Source organism: Ostrinia furnacalis, unplaced genomic scaffold (assembly GCF_004193835.3).
Source record: "Ostrinia furnacalis isolate ACB-3 unplaced genomic scaffold, ASM419383v2 OfSCF1166, whole genome shotgun sequence".
Taxonomy (NCBI): Eukaryota; Metazoa; Arthropoda; class Insecta; order Lepidoptera; family Crambidae; genus Ostrinia; species Ostrinia furnacalis.
In genome coordinates this window covers 421,913-439,553 of record NW_021131405.1, presented here as the reverse complement: position 1 = coordinate 439,553, position 17,641 = coordinate 421,913, and the positions used below count along the sequence as shown (strand labels likewise).

Genomic DNA, 17,641 nt, shown 5'->3' with positions numbered 1-17,641 from the left:
CTGGGCCACACAACCTAGGAAAAGACATTTCCTAATGATATATTGATATTTGAACATAATATTATGTAAAAGATGGTAGTCTGTAAAAAATACCGCGAAACGGGTGGTAAAGCAAACAGTGACATGTATTCTAGGCTCTGACATGCCAAATTAGCCTGATGTCATTGCACTAGCTGCAAAAAAGACGTACATTTTAGTCCATCTAAATTGATAACGAAATTATCTTACAGGTGTTACCTATGCATTCCGAAAATGCTTGGCATGCAGTAAAAAAAATGACCTGATTTTGCCTAATGTTTACCCTACGTCAATTTTTTTTGTGCATGTAATGTACGTGTCATTTATTTTTATTTTATTCATTATGTTCACTCTATTTAGGAAAGAGTATAGTTTTTCTTGCTTTGATTAAAATTTACAAGTTATATAGGTGTTAGCGCCATCTATGGGCGCAAGAAAACAACTCATGACGTCAAAGGCGCGGAACCTGAGCCCCGATTACGTAATTTTTAACGTCAACAATCCAGACACGCTTCTCGATTCTGCGATACGATTGGTCGTTCAACAGCGTACGTCAGCTGTTTTGACCAATCGTATCGCAGAATCAGAAACGCGTCTGGATTGTAGACGTTATAAAAGTTACCGTAATCGGGGCTTAACATATATTTTTTTCAACTATTTCTGTCCAGCAGTAAAAGAGGAGTAGGCTTTACAAAATGCCCATTTAGCGCGGATTGAGGACACTAATCGCCTTAAGAAAAGATATGCCCTACGGACAATAAGCACCAATTATTAGGACCTATCTTGTGAGCTATCATAGTTCTGTCAAAGACTCGCTGCCGATGGGGCAATAAAACGTTACACGTTAATTACCTGCCAATCATATTTTTCACAAAATCGCGACTAACTTTCTTTCATCGAATGCTAAAGCCTGGTCCGTTAGCACGTAGAATTTTGTCCAATGACCCCAAGCGCGACTGTGCGACGGGCGCCCGCAGGGAGTGTGCGAGCGCGACAGCAACATAATTACGCGCGAGCAATAAGGATGGGTAGCTTGGGGTCATTGGACAAAATTCTACGTGCTCACGGACCAGGCTTTAGTATGAAGGGATTCTCAGAGATGTGCATTGTTATCTCTAACTGACCTGATGGCGCACATACGGCGCCAACAGCCGCGGCAGGCAGGCGGCGACGTAGGCGTCACTATAAAGCGTAGGGTCGCGGCGCCGGAAGCGAGCCAAGCGCGCGCAAACGCCGCGAACGCTGCGCCACGCGGGCAAAGCATCCGCGAATAGCTGCTCCCTGCCCGACTTGATCGCATCTGTTTGATGAAAAACTCATAAGACTGTCGGCCGTTTGGTGTAGTGGTTCGGAACGGACTACTATGCCGAGAGGTCCCGGGTTCGATTCCCGGTCGGGCAGAAATTGAAATGCTGAATTTTAATGTCTGTGACGGGTCTGGGTGTGACTATGTATAATATGATGTATTTACAAAAAAAGTAAGTATTTAAGTATGTTTATATCCGTTGTCTAGTGCCCATAGTACAAGCTTTGCTTAGTTTGGGACTAGAAGCGTAGTGTAAAATGTCCCAGGATATTTATTTATTTTTGCAAATAGGCTTTTAAAACTTTAACGCACTTTTACACGTCCCAGTATTAACCCTACCACTGCTTCGGGACAATAAATGGGCCAATGCTGAGAAGAAGCAGCGCAAGAAACTCAAGTCACTATTTTATATTATTTTTAATTAAAAGAAGAGTAATAAATGGCTTCTGTGATCTTGTGCCGGTTACAGATTAAGAACTATGCTAAGTTAGTTTAGCTTAGCTCGCATAGCTGACGCAGTTTTCCAGTGTGTGCAGTCTGTCTGCACACAACTATGGAGAACTGCGGCAACTATGCAAGCTAAACTAAACCAACTCAGGTTCTTGGTCTTGGTCTGCGACCGGCATAATAGTTATGGTTGAATGTACCCAGAAATTTTGGATACCGTTCCCAGAAAGGCCACTTAATTGAAAATCATTTTGTGTAATTGCTCCCAGTTTTATTTATTTATTTTAATAGGACAATCAAATCAACAAATTAAATGTATATTATTATGATTCAGTATTTTACACGCCCCTAGCGGCGAAAAGTCTGTCAGCAGTTGTAACAAACAACCCACACAATATGAGAAAAATACCTATCGCAATTTCGCACGGATCTACAATCAGCTTCATCATCATCATCATCGTCATCATCTCAGCCACAGGACGTCCACTGCTGAACATAGGCCTCCCCCAATGCTTTCCATGTTACCCGGTTGGTAGCGGCCTGCGTCCACCGCTTTCCTGCTACCTTTATGATGTCGTCGGTCCACCTTGTGGGTGGACGTCCCACGCTGCGTTTTCCGGTACGCGGCCATATCAGCTTATGCTCAAATAAAAATAAAACAAGAGAACAGTATAACATCTTTTTTTTTTCATACCTCGCTCTCGCTCATAGTGGTGGAGTTCGGCAGGCGGCAACTCGTCGTCGCTCGAGTCGCCATCCCTGCGAATAAATACCACGCTTTCAAGAACAAAATCTTTTCCTGGGAAACATCAATTTATTTTAAACTAGCTGACCCGGCGAACTTTGTTCCACCTTAATGGCAATAAATAAGCAGACTTTTTTTTAATTTCGAACGGGATAAAAAGTATCCTATGTCCTTCTCCTGGCTCTAAACTACCTCCCTGACAATTTTCAGCTAAATCGGTTCAGCCGTTCTTGAGTTATAAGCGAAGTAACTAACACGACTTTCTTTTATATATATAGATTGCAGCTTAACCTTTCATAGGGTTTTAAAATCTTTTGAAATAAGTTGGGCTGGCAACCTTTCGTTTATGGCTTTATGGCAACACAGGATTATTACCTGGTTGGTGTTGCTCGCAATATTATTCATCTTTTGTCTTGAACAACCAGCCACATCATTCTTGACTTATTATAATAGTAAGCGGTTGTGTAGCCAGGATCTAAAGCAGTCTTTCCCAAAGTGGGCGATAACGCCCCTTTGTGGGCGCTGCAGGCTTAAAGGGGGCGGTAAGAGACCCAGAAAAAAAATCGGGACGTTGTGTAGAGGCTTAGGAGGCGTAATTTACTAGGAGGACTCTTAGACACCGACTGAGCATTCGCCACTCGACTACAAATGGGGGCGCTAAAAAGAATTTATTCTCAAAGTGGGCAGTAGACAAGTTTGGGAACCGCTGATCTAAAGCTTAACCGTCAAAAACAATCAGGAAAGTAAAGGATTACTAAGTTAATAGATTTGTTATCACATCAGTCATATCGAGAGCGGAGAGTTCTGATGCTCTTTAATACAGGCTCGTAGCCTAGCTTAGGCACCAGTCTCTCGCAATCTAAGTGCCTGTCTACTATATTTAATTGTAGTCCTAATTAAAGATAATCACCTCACATTGTAACCCTTTAGATTGTGGAGAAAATTCATCTTTCATCTTTATTTCTTAGAGAATTATTGATTTGAATTTCATTATATTTATTAATAACCTATTTTCGTTATTAATTAACATTAAATAATTATTTTTCTATTTATAATTTATGTATATTGTTAACTCGATTAGTATGTTGTGTGCACTTGTTATTGGAGCTGCAACAAGTTATACTGTATAACCTGCTTTAAACGTTTTGTATGTTATGGTTGTATCCCTGTTTTGTGCACCAAATAAAATAAATAAATAAAGAATTTGATTAACTGTGTATTTATATTATGTAATGACCTAGCCGTGTGGTGACGGCAGAGTAGAATACATTTGTCACCAACCCCTACTCTTCCCGCGGGTGTCGTCGACTTAGGGACTACACATCAAACAGAGAATGGGCAGCAGCGCTCTCTGAAAAACATCAATCTTTTAAACTGCGATCTCCAACCCGCCTGCCAAGCGTGGAGATTATGGCAAAACCCTCCACCATAGTGGAGGAGGCTCATAGTCCAGCAGTGGACTGTAAAGGGCTGTTGATGATGAATGACCTGTGCGCCGGCTGAGTGCCGGTGGCGGCGGCGTGGTCCTCGCGGCGGCGACGGCGGGCCCGGCGGCGTCCCTCGCGCTCGGCGCAGCGCCGCCGCTTTTCCTCAGATTCCGGCGGCCGCGTCGTGCCTGGACGCGCTAAGGAAACAATCAAAAATACCTCTAAAATATGTGGTCAGTTACAGCTTAAACTTATCAAATAATACAATAGTAAAAATTGGGCATGAAACTGGAAACATTGAATTTTTTGATAGATCCAGATTATTCTGTAACCTATTTATTGATACCGTTTGATAGAGCTCGTGAAGAACTTTCAGGATCAGTAACCGGTATTTCGATATCTTGTATAGTTTAGAAATAATCGAGTGAAATCACTTTTTCCACCTCATAGAGTCGATAATATGGTAGTATCCAAGAGCGGACATTATATGCTTTTTCAAGAAAGAGGCATTCTGAGAGGCGTTGGGGAAATAAAATTTTACGAGAAATCCTTTCGATGTATACAAATTACATAGACGTGACGTCATAACTATATAACGTCTTGTACGAAACGTTATAGGGAATGTGGAGCGTGTATGGATGTGTCGGGTTGAGTGTGAGGATGATGAGGTTAAATAATTATAGAGACAATTAAACACGGTTGTTAGCGCCATCTATGGGCGCAAGAAAACAACTCATGACGTCAAAGGCGCGGAACCAGAGTGAAGATCGCAGCTAACTTCGCGCCGCGCCGCCCTCCTGTCAACTTAAAATCGAACGTTTAAAACACTCGACAATTTGATCTCGTTGCATACAGTCTGTAAACCTGTCACTTTAAATAAACGTTAAAACCGTAATTTCAATAATAATTAGTCATTGAAGAGACCCTTATTTCTTCATATATTCGAAAGCCTGAGCTCGAAACATGTTCCTTCGAGCCGGATGACATGTTCCATCGCACCAGCTGACGGGATTCAAGATACCACAGAAGTCGATACCTGTTGCGTGTCAAGAGAGAAACCCTGTGAAAGAAGCAGCTCTGGAATAACGGTCAGGTTAAACCACTCCTTTCCCTTCCTATTTTAATCGATTTGTGCTAATATTGTGTCGTGTTTGCGGATTTCAGTCGATATTGCAACCGTTACAACTACCTACCTACGTTGTCGCGTTGGTGGGTGCCGGGTCTGCCTATTGCAACGAGCGTCGGGGTGATCTATACGATTGTAAGTACCTTTTGTTTCCTAAATTCTTCTCAAAATGAGCGAGGATAGCGATAGATCAAAGCTGAATGTACCAAAGTCAAGAGAGGGTAGTCATTCGCCTTCTAGAGAACTTAAATTAACCGTTTCAGACCTCAAAAAACAAAGAGGAATTCTGAAAGGTCGTGTAACTTCTTTTGAAAGCTATATTTTAAAATTTCAGAATTTGGTTATTACAAAATGTCAAGCAGTTGAACTAAATTTAAGAATTTTGAAGTTGGAATCAGTTATTGATGAGTTTTACAAAATTCAAGATAAAATCGAACAGTTTTGTGATGATAATGATCTTTCAATAAATATTGAGTACCGCGAAAGCTTCGAAGAACAATATTTTCGAAGTGTTTCTGTCGCTAAAGTCATTATAGAAGACCAAAGTAATAACCAAAATTCGGTAAATACGCAGGTTTCAAGTGACAAAAATGCATCGTTACAAATTAAATTACCTGACATCAAATTACCCTCTTTTAGTGGTTCGTATGATGACTGGCTCGAATTCAAAAATTCGTATTTAACGATGATACACGGACGGGCAGATTTAAATGCGATTCATAAATTTCACTACTTGCGGTCATCACTTAGCGGTGGTGCTTTACAGGTTATAAGTGCGTTAGAGTTCACAGCAGAAAATTATACCCACGCATGGGAATTGTTACACAATAGATTTCAAAATGATCGACTTTTGGTGCACAACCATGTCAAAGCCTTATTTTCTATACCTAATATAAATAAGGAATCTCCTTTGCTCATTAGAAAACTCATAGATTCTATTTTGCGAAATTTACGTTCATTGAAATCGTTGGGCGAGCCCACAGAATCATGGGATACACTAATTATATACTTAATTGTCTGCAAACTTGATTCTTCGACCGAACGCGAATGGGAAACTTATAAGGGAACACTTATTTCTGGTTTTCAAGGCCAAGAAATTAAACGTAAATTAATATTAAACGATTTGTTAACATTCCTGAGAAATAGAGCTGATTTGTTGGAAATGGTAAACGTTAATAGTAACGCAAATAGTGCTCATAGTTTTCACAAGCCCCCTAATACTCATTACAATAAATATCACAGTAAACAATTTCATGATTCGAAACCGCAGGTAGCACAAACACACACTCAGAGTTATGTAGCTACAAATAACGGGAAAACGACTAAACGTAACCGTTGTTGTGAGATGTGTCGCGGAAATCATGCTTTATATATGTGTAGTATGTTTTTGAATTTATCAATCGAGGATAGGTACAAATTAGTAAATGAAAAGAAACTTTGCCATAATTGTCTGCGCGGTGGCCATTCTATAACTAACTGTTATTTCGGGCCGTGCCAACAGTGTAAATGTAAACACAATAGCTTGTTACATAAAGAATTAAAAGAAAATACAATTGGCAATGTTAACTCTGAGTCAAGCACATCTCAAATAAAGTCGACCGTAATGCATTCATCTTTAGGTTCGCATTGTCACGATAATTTAAACACCGCTCAGCTGACTACTCAAACAGAACAAGTTTTGTTACCTACCGCGCTAGTTGAAGTGATCGACGAAAACAATATGCGACACACAGCCCGCGCGCTTTTAGATAGCGGTAGTCAGCATTGTTTTGTATCAGAAGCGTTTTGTAAACGAATAAATTACACGAATTATATACAGTCCATTGTTCAAATTTCTGGAGTGGGACAGTCGGTCACACAATCCAATAAATTATGCGATTTAACTATACGATCAAAATTAAACGATTTTTATACGCTTATTCGGTGTTATGTTTTGCCATGTAATATAACATCATTCATGCCAACAATGAATATTAACGTAGAATCAATACGAATACCTGAAAATATTCAACTTGCAGATCCTACTTACAATATACCCTCTGAAGTTGATTTATTGATTGGAGTGGATGTTTTTTGGGATCTTTTAAACGAAAATAAAATACGATTAGCATCGGGATTATATTTACAAGATTCAAAATTAGGTTGGGTCATTTCAGGACCTATTTACCCATCAAAAACAATACTTGTCAAAAAAACCAAGTCTCGCAACTCAGTTGCTCTACGGTAAAAAGTTGTGAGATCCATGTAATACCAAGTCCAGGCCAGGAAATCTTTAACGTTTTACATAAATTATTGACTTGGCCATCGCATGAAAACACGTGTAAATTAAATTATTTAGTGCGATGGCCAAGTCAATAATTTATGTAAAACGTTAAAGATTTCCTGGCCTGGACTTGGTATNAGAAAGAAAATTAGATCGTACACCTGATTATAAACGCATGTATTCAGATTTCATGAATGAATATCGCAGGTTAGGTCATATGACTAAAGTAGATACGTACACTTGGCCACATTATTTCCTCCCACATCATGGGGTATTTCGTGAGAGCAGCACGACCACCAAACTAAGGGTTGTTTTCGATGCTAGCTGTGCTACAACTACGAAAAAGTCACTAAACGACATTCAGCATATTGGCCCTAAGCTTCAAAATGAGGTGTTTTCAATTTTGTTGCGCTTTAGACAACACCAATGGGTTGCATGTGCTGATATTGAAAAAGCTTATCGACAAACACTCATACAACCCGATCAACGAAATCTACTACTAGTACTGTGGCGAGAAAAAGCGTCAGATCCAATTGGCATTTATCAATTAAATACCGTAACGTATGGTACTGCGTCGGCGCCGTACTTATGTATACGATGTTTACATCAGGTTGCGCATGAATGCGACGATGCAGTGATCTCGCGTGTCATACGGGAGGACTTCTTTGTAGATGACCTTCTCACATCACACGACGATTCTAAAACATTGATTGAGATCTGCGAAAAAACGTCATACATTTTGGGCCAATACGGTTATTTATTGCGCAAGTGGACGTTAAATTGTGATGACACAACCGCTGCGAAAATAAAGAATTTAGCTATAGGCGAACACACTCAAACCAAAACATTGGGTTTAGGCTGGCACAATAGGGATGATGAATTTCATTTCACAACACAACTTACTTCGTTTGATGCGTCATCATTGACTAAACGCAATATGTTATCAGTAGTCTCGCAAANAGCGTGGAGATTATGGCGGGACCCTCCACTATAGTGGAGGAGGCTCATGGTCCAGCAGTGGACTGTGGGGGGCTGTTGATGATGATGATGATTGCATTAGAACGAAAATTAAAAACAAAGTTGTGGCTGTGTAAACTCGATTGGGACGATCCCGTTCCAAACGATGTCTCAATTAAGTTCACAAATTTGGTTGATTCAATTAAAAAATACTTATACGAAATAAAAATTCCACGATTCATAAGGAGTATTCATACGAAACGTTTAGAATTACATATTTTCTCAGACGCGTCACAGGAAGCTTATGGCGCTTGTGCTTATGTACGATTAATACTGAATGATAACACTACACGAATGAATTTACTATGTGCAAAAAGTAAAGTAGCGCCGCTTAAAACTATCAGCATTCCTAAATTGGAGTTGTGTGGTTCCTTGATAGGTGCACGCTTATATAAAAATATTATCGATTCTCTAAGCTTAACATTCGATTCTGTTTATTTCTGGACAGATTCGACCATCGTCATTGGTTGGTTAAGTATGTCACAGCATTTACTTAAAACATTTGTCCAAAATCGAGTCACAGAAATTAATGAACTAACAAATGATACATTGTGGTTTCATGTTGAAAGCCAAAATAACCCAGCTGACTTAGTGTCAAGGGGTTTAAACGCTGTCGAACTCAAAAATAATAATTTATGGTGGCATGGTCCCAGTTACTTGCATTGTTCTGAGTGGTCACCTAGTAAACAACCAATGACACATATTAAAGACTTACCTGAAACAAAAACTACAAGCGTAAGTACTTTATGCATCAATTCAGAAAACATATTCGATTTTGATAGATTCTAGATTAAAACGTACGGGGGCCTACTTACTTAGATTTATTTATAACGCGCGTAATAAACAGCTGAGGCGAACCGGTTCCTTATCTGCCGCTGAGTTGAGCGAGTCGCAGCAAATTTTGTGTCGATTCGCACAGATGCAATCGTTTCCCTCGCTTTATAACAGCTTACTCAAAGGATTGCCTTTAGAAAAATGCAAGGAATCTAATAAAGTTATCGGTTTAAATGTATTTTTAGACAGTTCTAAAGTAATTCGTGTTGGCGGGCGACTTTGTAATGCGACCAACTTTGAGTTTGATAAACAACATCCGATGTTGTTGTGTAGCAAAAGTCGATTTACAATACTTTTGTTTGAATATCAACATAAAACGTTACTTCATGCGGGACCTCAACTCATGTTGAGCACTATCCGTGAAAGTTGGTGGCCGCTAGCAGGTAGAAATCTTGCCAGAATAATAAATCAGTTAGAAAAAGTTGTTTAATGTATCGTTATTACGTTTTAACGCAAATACGCCCATATACTGTGCTCGAGATTTAGTTAGGTCTTTTAACATAATGTGTCATATTTTTAAAAATTATAAATAACTTGAAAAAATCGAACTGCCTAAGGCGGGAATTGAACCCACGATGCCTTAGGCAGTTCGATTTTTTCAAGTTATTTATAATTTTCAAATTAGTTTGAGATGCGACTCTTAACGCTAAAAATTAAATAACTATATAATGTGTCATAATTTATAAATAAAACAATTTGCTAAATATTTTCATGGCTTTATTTATGATTTGGATTATAAAAAATATGTATTTATGTAAGCAACTACTCGTATAGATTGACGAATCGTATGATTGGGCTTTATACGTGGCGTATTTTTGCACATACGCCTATTTGCCTAAAATTTTATTTTGTATCTAATGGAAAAAAAATTTTTTTTCTTACTGACGTTATAGATTAGAGCAAAATGAAATCATTGCTTAAATAATTGGAAAAAGGCGTAAGCGGCAGTTTCGCCTTTATACGTAGGAGCCATCGCTATAGCGTGCACTGTGGCGATCACTGCGCGTGTAAGTTGTTCACACTGCCACGTTCACCATAACAAAATTCCGCCATTTTAAAATCAGAAACGTCAAAATAAGAAACACGATCTAATTTAGACACGTATGGTGACTGAACCGCTTCAAGAACGGCTGAACCAGATCGGGTCTTGAAGCTCATTAGAATGAGCCGCGGTTAGAGCCTATTGAAGTTTGACATTCTTGAAGAAATTACCAGTAAACAAGACACAACAAAAAGCTTTAAAGTCTACGTATCATACATTGTTAGCAGTCTAAAAGGTTTTAACAAAACTTAAACAATCATACAGCCATAATCTCAACCACTGCCTTGCAATTGGAGTACTCCACTAGCTCCAATTGCAAGTGCATTCCAATAGCACTTACTTATAAAAAAAAAACATCAAACATTGCGAGAAGTAAACTACTTTTAGTCACGTACCTTATCACTCAGCCGCTTCAAAAACGGCTGCACCAGATCGGGTCTCGCATGCAGGAAGCGTCCGGGCCTCTTTTGAGCCGCTGCCAATGCCAGGAGATCAGCAGCTAACAGCCGCGCCCATCAATAAGACGGCACACGGTTTTGAGCCGGTATGACGTAGTTACGTACCTTATCACTGAGTCGCTTCAAGAACGGCTAGACCAGATCGGGTCTCGCATGCAGGAACCGCCCGGGACTCTTTTGAGCCGCTGCCAATGCCAGTAGATCACCCGCTAACAGCCGCGCCCATCAATAAGACGGCACACGGTTTTGAGCCGGTATGACGTAGTTACGTACCTTATCACTGAGCCGCTTCAAGAACGGCTGCACCAGATCGGGTCTCGCATGCAGGAACCGCCCGGGCCTCTTTTGAGCCGCTGCCAAAGCCAGAAGATCAGCAGCTAACAGCCTGGCCCATCGTCGGGATGGCACAAAGACGGCACATGGTTTTGAGCCGGCGTGGCGTACGACCGCGTTGTAAATCGGTTTCGTCATGGCGGCGAAACGGGACGCCGCGTGGGATATGTTGAATCCCTGAAATGAGAGGAAATTTATAACATTTGATATCCAACTTACTGAGTAATACTTCTCTCATATCAATTTTAAATAGAAACCTTTTTATTTTAAAGTCCACTCAAGGTAGCATATAACTCTAAAAATTTTTGGTCCTTCGAGCCGGATGTGATGAATATGATCGCTAGTGGAGAAAACAGTGGCGCCAATTGAAGCTGAAACGAAGGAATATCGCATTTGCACTCACAGGATGGCGACACTGTAGAGTAAAGCCCTGTCAATCGCCAGTAGTGCCAACTGCTAAGTACCAAAACGATAGCCTTTATTTACTTCGTGGCCTCAAAGGGACTCGAACCCGTACCTGTATGTGCAGCGACAGCGGCAGCGGCCGGCCCGCACGCTGGGATGGAAGTTGAAGGACGCGTTGGCGTTGCATCCCAGCCACTGGGCCACGTCCCGCGCGTCCGCCAGAGGGAGCGAGAGAGCCACTTTGCGTGACACTTATAGACCCGAGGGATGTAGGGAATGAAACGGGCTTCTATGGTCGCTTACAGACACTTATGAACTCAAGCATATGCTTATAGAGACTTCGGGAGCTTCAAGGCAACATACAGACCTCTTGGATTCACTTAAAGCCTACTTTGGGACCGGGAGAGTCGACTACAGACACTTGGGGAGCTTAAAACATTATACAGACCTCAAGAGAGCTACTTTAAGACACTTGTGAACATTTAAAACACTATAGGGGCTAGCAGGATCCTCTTAAAGACTACTTCGAGACCAGATGGCAGTGCAGTGCCTTCCGGGACTTGGGGGAATCGACTACAGACACTTGGGGACTATCAGACACTTGGCAGACATCATGGAGCTACTTAAAGACACTTATGGACCTTTATAACACTATAGGAACTAGTAGGAGTCTCTTAAAGACTATTTGTGACCGGGAGACACTACACAGAACTCGGAGGAAACGACTAAGGAGTCTCCTAAAGACACTTTTTCATCATTGGACATTCCTCACGTCGTGTCCCTAAAGGGACTCGAACCCGTACCTGTATGTGCAGCGACAGCGGCAGCGGCCGCACGCTGGGATGGAAGTTGAAGGACGCGTTGGCGTTGCATCCCAGCCACTGGGACACGTCCCGCGCGTCCGCCAGAGGGAGCGAGAGAGCCACTATGCGGATTGAACGACCTGCAAGAAAAACGTAATATTAGACCCTCCATATACGGACATCTCGAGCAGTTAGCCAGTGATTAGAGATCGTTTCATCCACGAAGATACGCCTCACCATTCATCCGCTAATTTTTTAGTGTTATCGGTACACGCTAAATTATCCATAAGTGCACACGCACACTACAATAATGCCTTACGGATTGCTCGGATCAAACTCCCCGCACCCCGCGCGACCAAGACCAAAAATTGGTGGGACGCGTCTTCGTGGGTGAAACGTTCTATACATCTTTGATTAAATAGTCTTAAATCCTCTTGAAGTTTTTTAAATAAAAAACTCAAATGAGTTAACAGCTTGAAGCTGCTATTGATAACTGCTGGAGCAGTTGGTATTAAAAGCTCAACAAGTCACAATTTCATTTTCATTTCTACGTGATAATGATGATGATGATGATGATGACTGCTTGACCGCAACCGCCTAAAGCAGTCACAGCTGCTCAAGCGGTTCCTTGATACGTAGAATCTAAATTGTATAAAAGTAGAAACTGACTGACTGACATATCAACGCACACCCTAAACGACTAAACGTAGGCACTTGAGGAAGGGACGTAGCTTAGGTACCTAACGCAGAGGTGCACTAAGAAAGGAATTCCCGAAATTCCCACGGGAACGGGAATTAGCGGGAAAATCCTTTTGTATGAAAAATCTAAACCGCTTAAGTTAGACGCTTGAAATTTGGCTTGCAGGTACCTTAGTAAACTTAAAGCTTAGTTACAACAGGATATTGCAAAATTCCCACGGGAACGGGGGTTAACGGGAAAAAACATTTGTATGAAAAAATCTAAACCGCGTAAGATAGATGAAGGGGGTAAAACGGGATCCACGCGTACGAGTTCGCGGTCGGCCGCTAGTACCGTAGATAAGGGATGTCGAAAAATTACAACATACTTATAGAAAAGAAAAAAAAGAAACCACTTACCGATCTGAGAAGCTATGTATCTCATCCTGGAGCAGACGACCTCGAGCACCGGGCCTTCCTCGCCTCCCAGCAGTTGTAGCGCGTCCACTATGAAGAGCGACACGCTTTGCACGCTCTTACGGACTTTCCACCTGGAAAACATCAATAGACGTGTTGACACCACCAATCAATTGACGTACTATCAGTGTTAACTGCCCATTGCCAGTCAGGTCATCTCGTTCTATCGCAAAGAATCACCATTTGATTAGAGCGAGAGCAAAAACAGAAATGGATAGTTAACAGTGTGGCCGTGTGTACTTTTTAAAACTTCTTCTTCTTGTCGTGTCGACAACAAACCTACACAGCGTCAGCCCAAAACTCAGCCACAAGAGTGGCGTTGTCAGTAGCCTTCATTAAATCTTCCTGCGTGCAGTTGTTTGGACACAAAACTGTCAAAACGAGACTCCCATAGATTTTGTATGGCAATTTTTTCAATGAGGGCTATCGTTTTTATACCTAACAGTTGGCACCCCTGGCGATTGACAGGACCTTACTCTACAGTGGCGCCATCTTGATGAGTGCAAATGCGATAGTCCTCCTTCCACTTTAGCGCTCACCAGTTGGCACCACTGTCTTCGCTACTAGCAAGTGACAGGACCTTACTCTACAGTGGCGCCAACTGGTGAGCGCTAAAACGATAGCCCTCATTACAATGCAAACAAAATTTTTAATTTACTGGTAATTTAAAATTAATTAAGTTTTTAAGACCACTTCTCAGCATTTGCCATAATGTTTGTCTCGAAACTAAGGGCCCTTTAATTAAGGGCTATCTTTTTTTGATGTTCGTAAGTACCAAAATACTAGTCAAAATTGCATAAATATTTTTGATTTGATTTAATGATGACCTATAAATAAATAGCTTACCTTCTGGACAGAACATCCCACTTCTCAGCAGTGGTGATGATGATCTGTCCTTTGTTCAGCAACTTGTGATCGGTGGCCGTCTCTCCTGTCAGTTGGACGACCTGTCAAACAAAACATTGTTACCATAGAGATATAGAGAGATGCCGACTAATGCGCTGAGTTCGAAACTCAGTGTCGCATTAGAAATTCACACACACAAAGTAATCAAAATATGTGCTCATTATCCACTCTGCGGTATCAGTACTCAACGTTCGAATAATCTTTAGTACTACGCATGCAATGTAAACTGTTTACGTTATGACGTCTGCAGCAATGTGTTCTATTTTTGGGCATATTGCTGCGACACCGGCCACGCCCCCTTGTCACATCTCCCTTTAGTTTCTGTGATCTATGGTTGTGAGTTGTGACAATTACAAAAATATTTTATTAGGTATAGTGCTTAAATGAGTCAGTAACTGAGATGTGGGAGCGGCACAGGAGGGGTGATGTTGACATTTATGATTTGACAGAGCATAAAAATCTAGTTTTGCTGACATTTGACGTATCAAAAACACCCTCCCGTGCCGCTTCCATAACTCAGATATTGGCTAAGTTATGCGCTAGACCTATAGCACCACTGATTGAGTTATGCACTAGACCTATAGTACCACCGACTGAGTTATGCGCTAGACCTATAGCACCACTGACTAAGTTGTGCGCTAGACCTATAGCACCACTGACTGGGCTATGCGCTAGACCTATAGCACCACTGACCGAGTTATGCGCTAGACCTATAGCACCGCTGACTGAGTTATGTGCTAGACCTATTGCACTGCTGACTGAGTTATGCGCTAGACCCATAGCACCACTGACTGAGTTATGCGCTAGACCTATAGCACCACTGACTGAGTTATGCGCTAGACCTATAGCACCACTGACTGACTGAGTTATGCGCTAGACCNTGAGCTCGAAACAATAGGTATTATTGAGCTCTAGTGTAATTTCAATGAAATTAAGGGTCAAAAAAGTTTTAGTCATATTTAAATAAAAAATATACATTGACTCCTCGCAAATTATACGTATGTTTATTTGTAATACTATAATGTTATCAAAAAATATAAAACCAATATACTTTTATACAAAAAAATATTACTTTTTGAGTACACAGTATAGCGGTCCCACAGACCGCACGTCGCAGACGGCGTGACAAAAAAATCACGTCGTCGGTTAAAGGTTAACTTCGAATTCATCCTATGTTTTTCTGATTAATTTCGTTGCGGGTCCAATGACAGGTTTTCCTCCGGGACAAACTTGACCTTCACTGGTTAAATTTTTTGTTCAAGCTGTAGATCCTGGCTTCACAGGAGTTGCAGTGGTGGCAAAGATAGGTGGGAATAGTCCCGTATCTCTTAAATCCGTTCAGTGGTTTAAGCGAGAAAAGGAAACAAATACATACGCCCGTATTCACAAACATTACTATGAGGTCTCACAGTGCGCGTGGACGCACAGGGTGACACACGAACCAATCACAGAGCTCTATTTAACGCTGTGCGTTCGATTTGCTGCTTCACTTAAGCAAGCATCGTATGTGAATACGGGCGATAGTTACTTTCGTATAATATAATATAAGAATGGATAATAAGTATAATGTATGTCGTCATTGTACACCAAGACAACTGTAGACAAAGTGAAGGGTGGTGCAAGCGCGATTTATGAACGCGCGAGTACGGACATTAATCATCCGTGTTGGGTCACAATACAAGCCACAAGCGAAGTGTGCTAACAACTTAGGTCCTGAAGCTTTTTTCTCCAGTATTGGTTGTTCGTTTAAATAGATCATAATAAATCATTTCAATAATTACATCAGCTTAAATGGATAAGCGACATCATAAAGGTAGCAGGAAGGCGCTGGACGCAGGCCGCTACCAATCGATCAACATGGAAATCATTAGGGGAGGCCTATCTTCAGCAGTGGACGTCCTATAGCTGAAATGATGATGATGATGATGAACGGGATGAAGAAAGGCAGAAGAAGAAGAAGATTCAATAATCACATCAATTACAAAACCTAAAACTAAGACGCTCTACATTAAATAAGATAAGCTAAAGGACATATACTGCAAGGGATAGAGACCTCCCCCAAGGATTTCCACTACTATACCGGTCCTGCGTTACTTACCCGCATCCAAATGCTTCCAGTGACCTTTAAAAAAACATAAACCATTCCTGGTATAACACTAAGGTCCCATAGCATAGCTCTCTAACTACGAATAAGGCGTCCATTATTTTGTTCACCAACAATATTAAATTACCCGATAAAACCCAATGATAATTTCCACCCACACTCGCCTTGAATTATCATAAAAATGTTATGGTTATATTGGCTCCGATCACTTAATTTGATTAAGTTATTGATTAACATAATCGTCAACAAGCTAACAGTTTTCTAATTGCTATCAAAACTCATTAATTCATCAATTGACATACATACAAGTTTAATTTCCCGCTCTAACAAGCCATCCAACTTTATGGGAAACGAGCTTTTGCCCACGGCTTCGCTCGCGTGGATTTCTATCTGCCACAGATAATTTTCCGCGTTCGCGTTTCCTTTAAAAAAAAAACTATGCTTTTCCTCGTGTCTTAAACTCTCTCTCTAAACTCTCGCTCAATTTTATCTAAATCTGTTCAGTGGTTTAGGCGTGAAAAGGTGACAATACAGACAGACAAAGTTATACTATTAGTATGGAAGTTACGTCGACCAACGTTTCAATTCGCGGCCATAATTTAATAATCTGCGTCGCCCACAGATTGTGTCAATAATTATTCTTTTTCTGACGCCATTAACATTTGTCACTGGAGTTTCGAAACCGCGCGAATGGTTAACATTAATGTTTGTAACATAAAGAGAAGAGCCAGCTCATTGGGCACCCAATCTTTTTTGAAGTATAGTCAGCATCAAATTGTTCGTGACACCTACAGTGGCCAAAACGTTGAAAACACAACCTTATTCCAATTGTAACAAGACGTGTGTCGAACTTTTTGACTACTTTGGTTCGCACGAATTATTTAGACGTTGACTGTAACTTAAATTGGTAACAAGAATATTCACCAGGTTCCTGGTGTGTTCCATCTTTCTTCATCATCATTCGTAAATCACTCTACGTAATTGATTTCAAAATATTTTTGCATTGTCAAGGGTAAGTTTTATCCTAGTCCTCATTATACGAATATTCTTACCCATTATTTAGAAATAGAAGTAGGTTCCTTTTTTTGCTCGAGAAAATATATTTTTTTATCAACTACGAGGAATCTCTTGGTATACCTACTTTCTTATTAAGCCTACAAACTTTCTATAAACATGTAAGTACATAAGCAATGGGCGGCTATGGTAGCTCACAAAAAGGCTGCAAAAGCCAATTTTGGAACCGAGGCCCATT

The 17,641-nt window shown here is 40.8% G+C and overlaps 2 protein-coding genes across 2 annotated transcripts in view; both read right to left on the bottom strand.

Annotated features, from left to right (window-relative positions):
- The window catches only part of LOC114351598 (PAX3- and PAX7-binding protein 1), a 37,295-nt gene extending 31,605 nt beyond the window's left edge, over nucleotides 1-5,690 (bottom strand). The window contains exons 1-4 of the mRNA XM_028302873.1: nucleotides 5,684-5,690; nucleotides 4,005-4,140; nucleotides 2,466-2,530; nucleotides 1,143-1,318 (exon numbers count right to left, since the gene is read on the bottom strand). Coding sequence (XP_028158674.1) covers nucleotides 1,143-1,318; nucleotides 2,466-2,530; nucleotides 4,005-4,140; nucleotides 5,684-5,690 — 384 coding nt within the window. The remainder of the gene's footprint in view (nucleotides 1-1,142; nucleotides 1,319-2,465; nucleotides 2,531-4,004; nucleotides 4,141-5,683) is intronic.
- Nucleotides 5,691-10,893: 5,203 nt separating this feature from the next.
- Nucleotides 10,894-14,342, bottom strand: LOC114351617 (putative U5 small nuclear ribonucleoprotein 200 kDa helicase). Its single transcript, XM_028302896.1, has 4 exons — nucleotides 14,226-14,342; nucleotides 13,323-13,453; nucleotides 12,225-12,364; nucleotides 10,894-11,193 (listed from the first exon to the last, which is right to left on the bottom strand). The coding sequence occupies exons 2-4, from the start codon at nucleotides 13,345-13,347 to the stop codon at nucleotides 10,909-10,911; spliced, it is 450 nt and encodes a 149-aa protein (XP_028158697.1). The 5' UTR covers nucleotides 13,348-13,453; nucleotides 14,226-14,342; the 3' UTR covers nucleotides 10,894-10,908.
- Nucleotides 14,343-17,641: the final 3,299 nt, after the last annotated feature.

Coding starts and splice junctions, on each gene's coding strand:
- LOC114351617 (XM_028302896.1), bottom strand. CDS start 13,347: ATGAGATACATAGCTTCTCAGATCG. Junction 12,365..13,322: donor ATACATAGCTTCTCAGATCG/GTAAGTGGTTTC, acceptor TTTTTCTTGCAG/GTCGTTCAATCCGCATAGTG. Junction 11,194..12,224: donor CGCTGTCGCTGCACATACAG/GTACGGGTTCGA, acceptor CTCTCATTTCAG/GGATTCAACATATCCCACGC.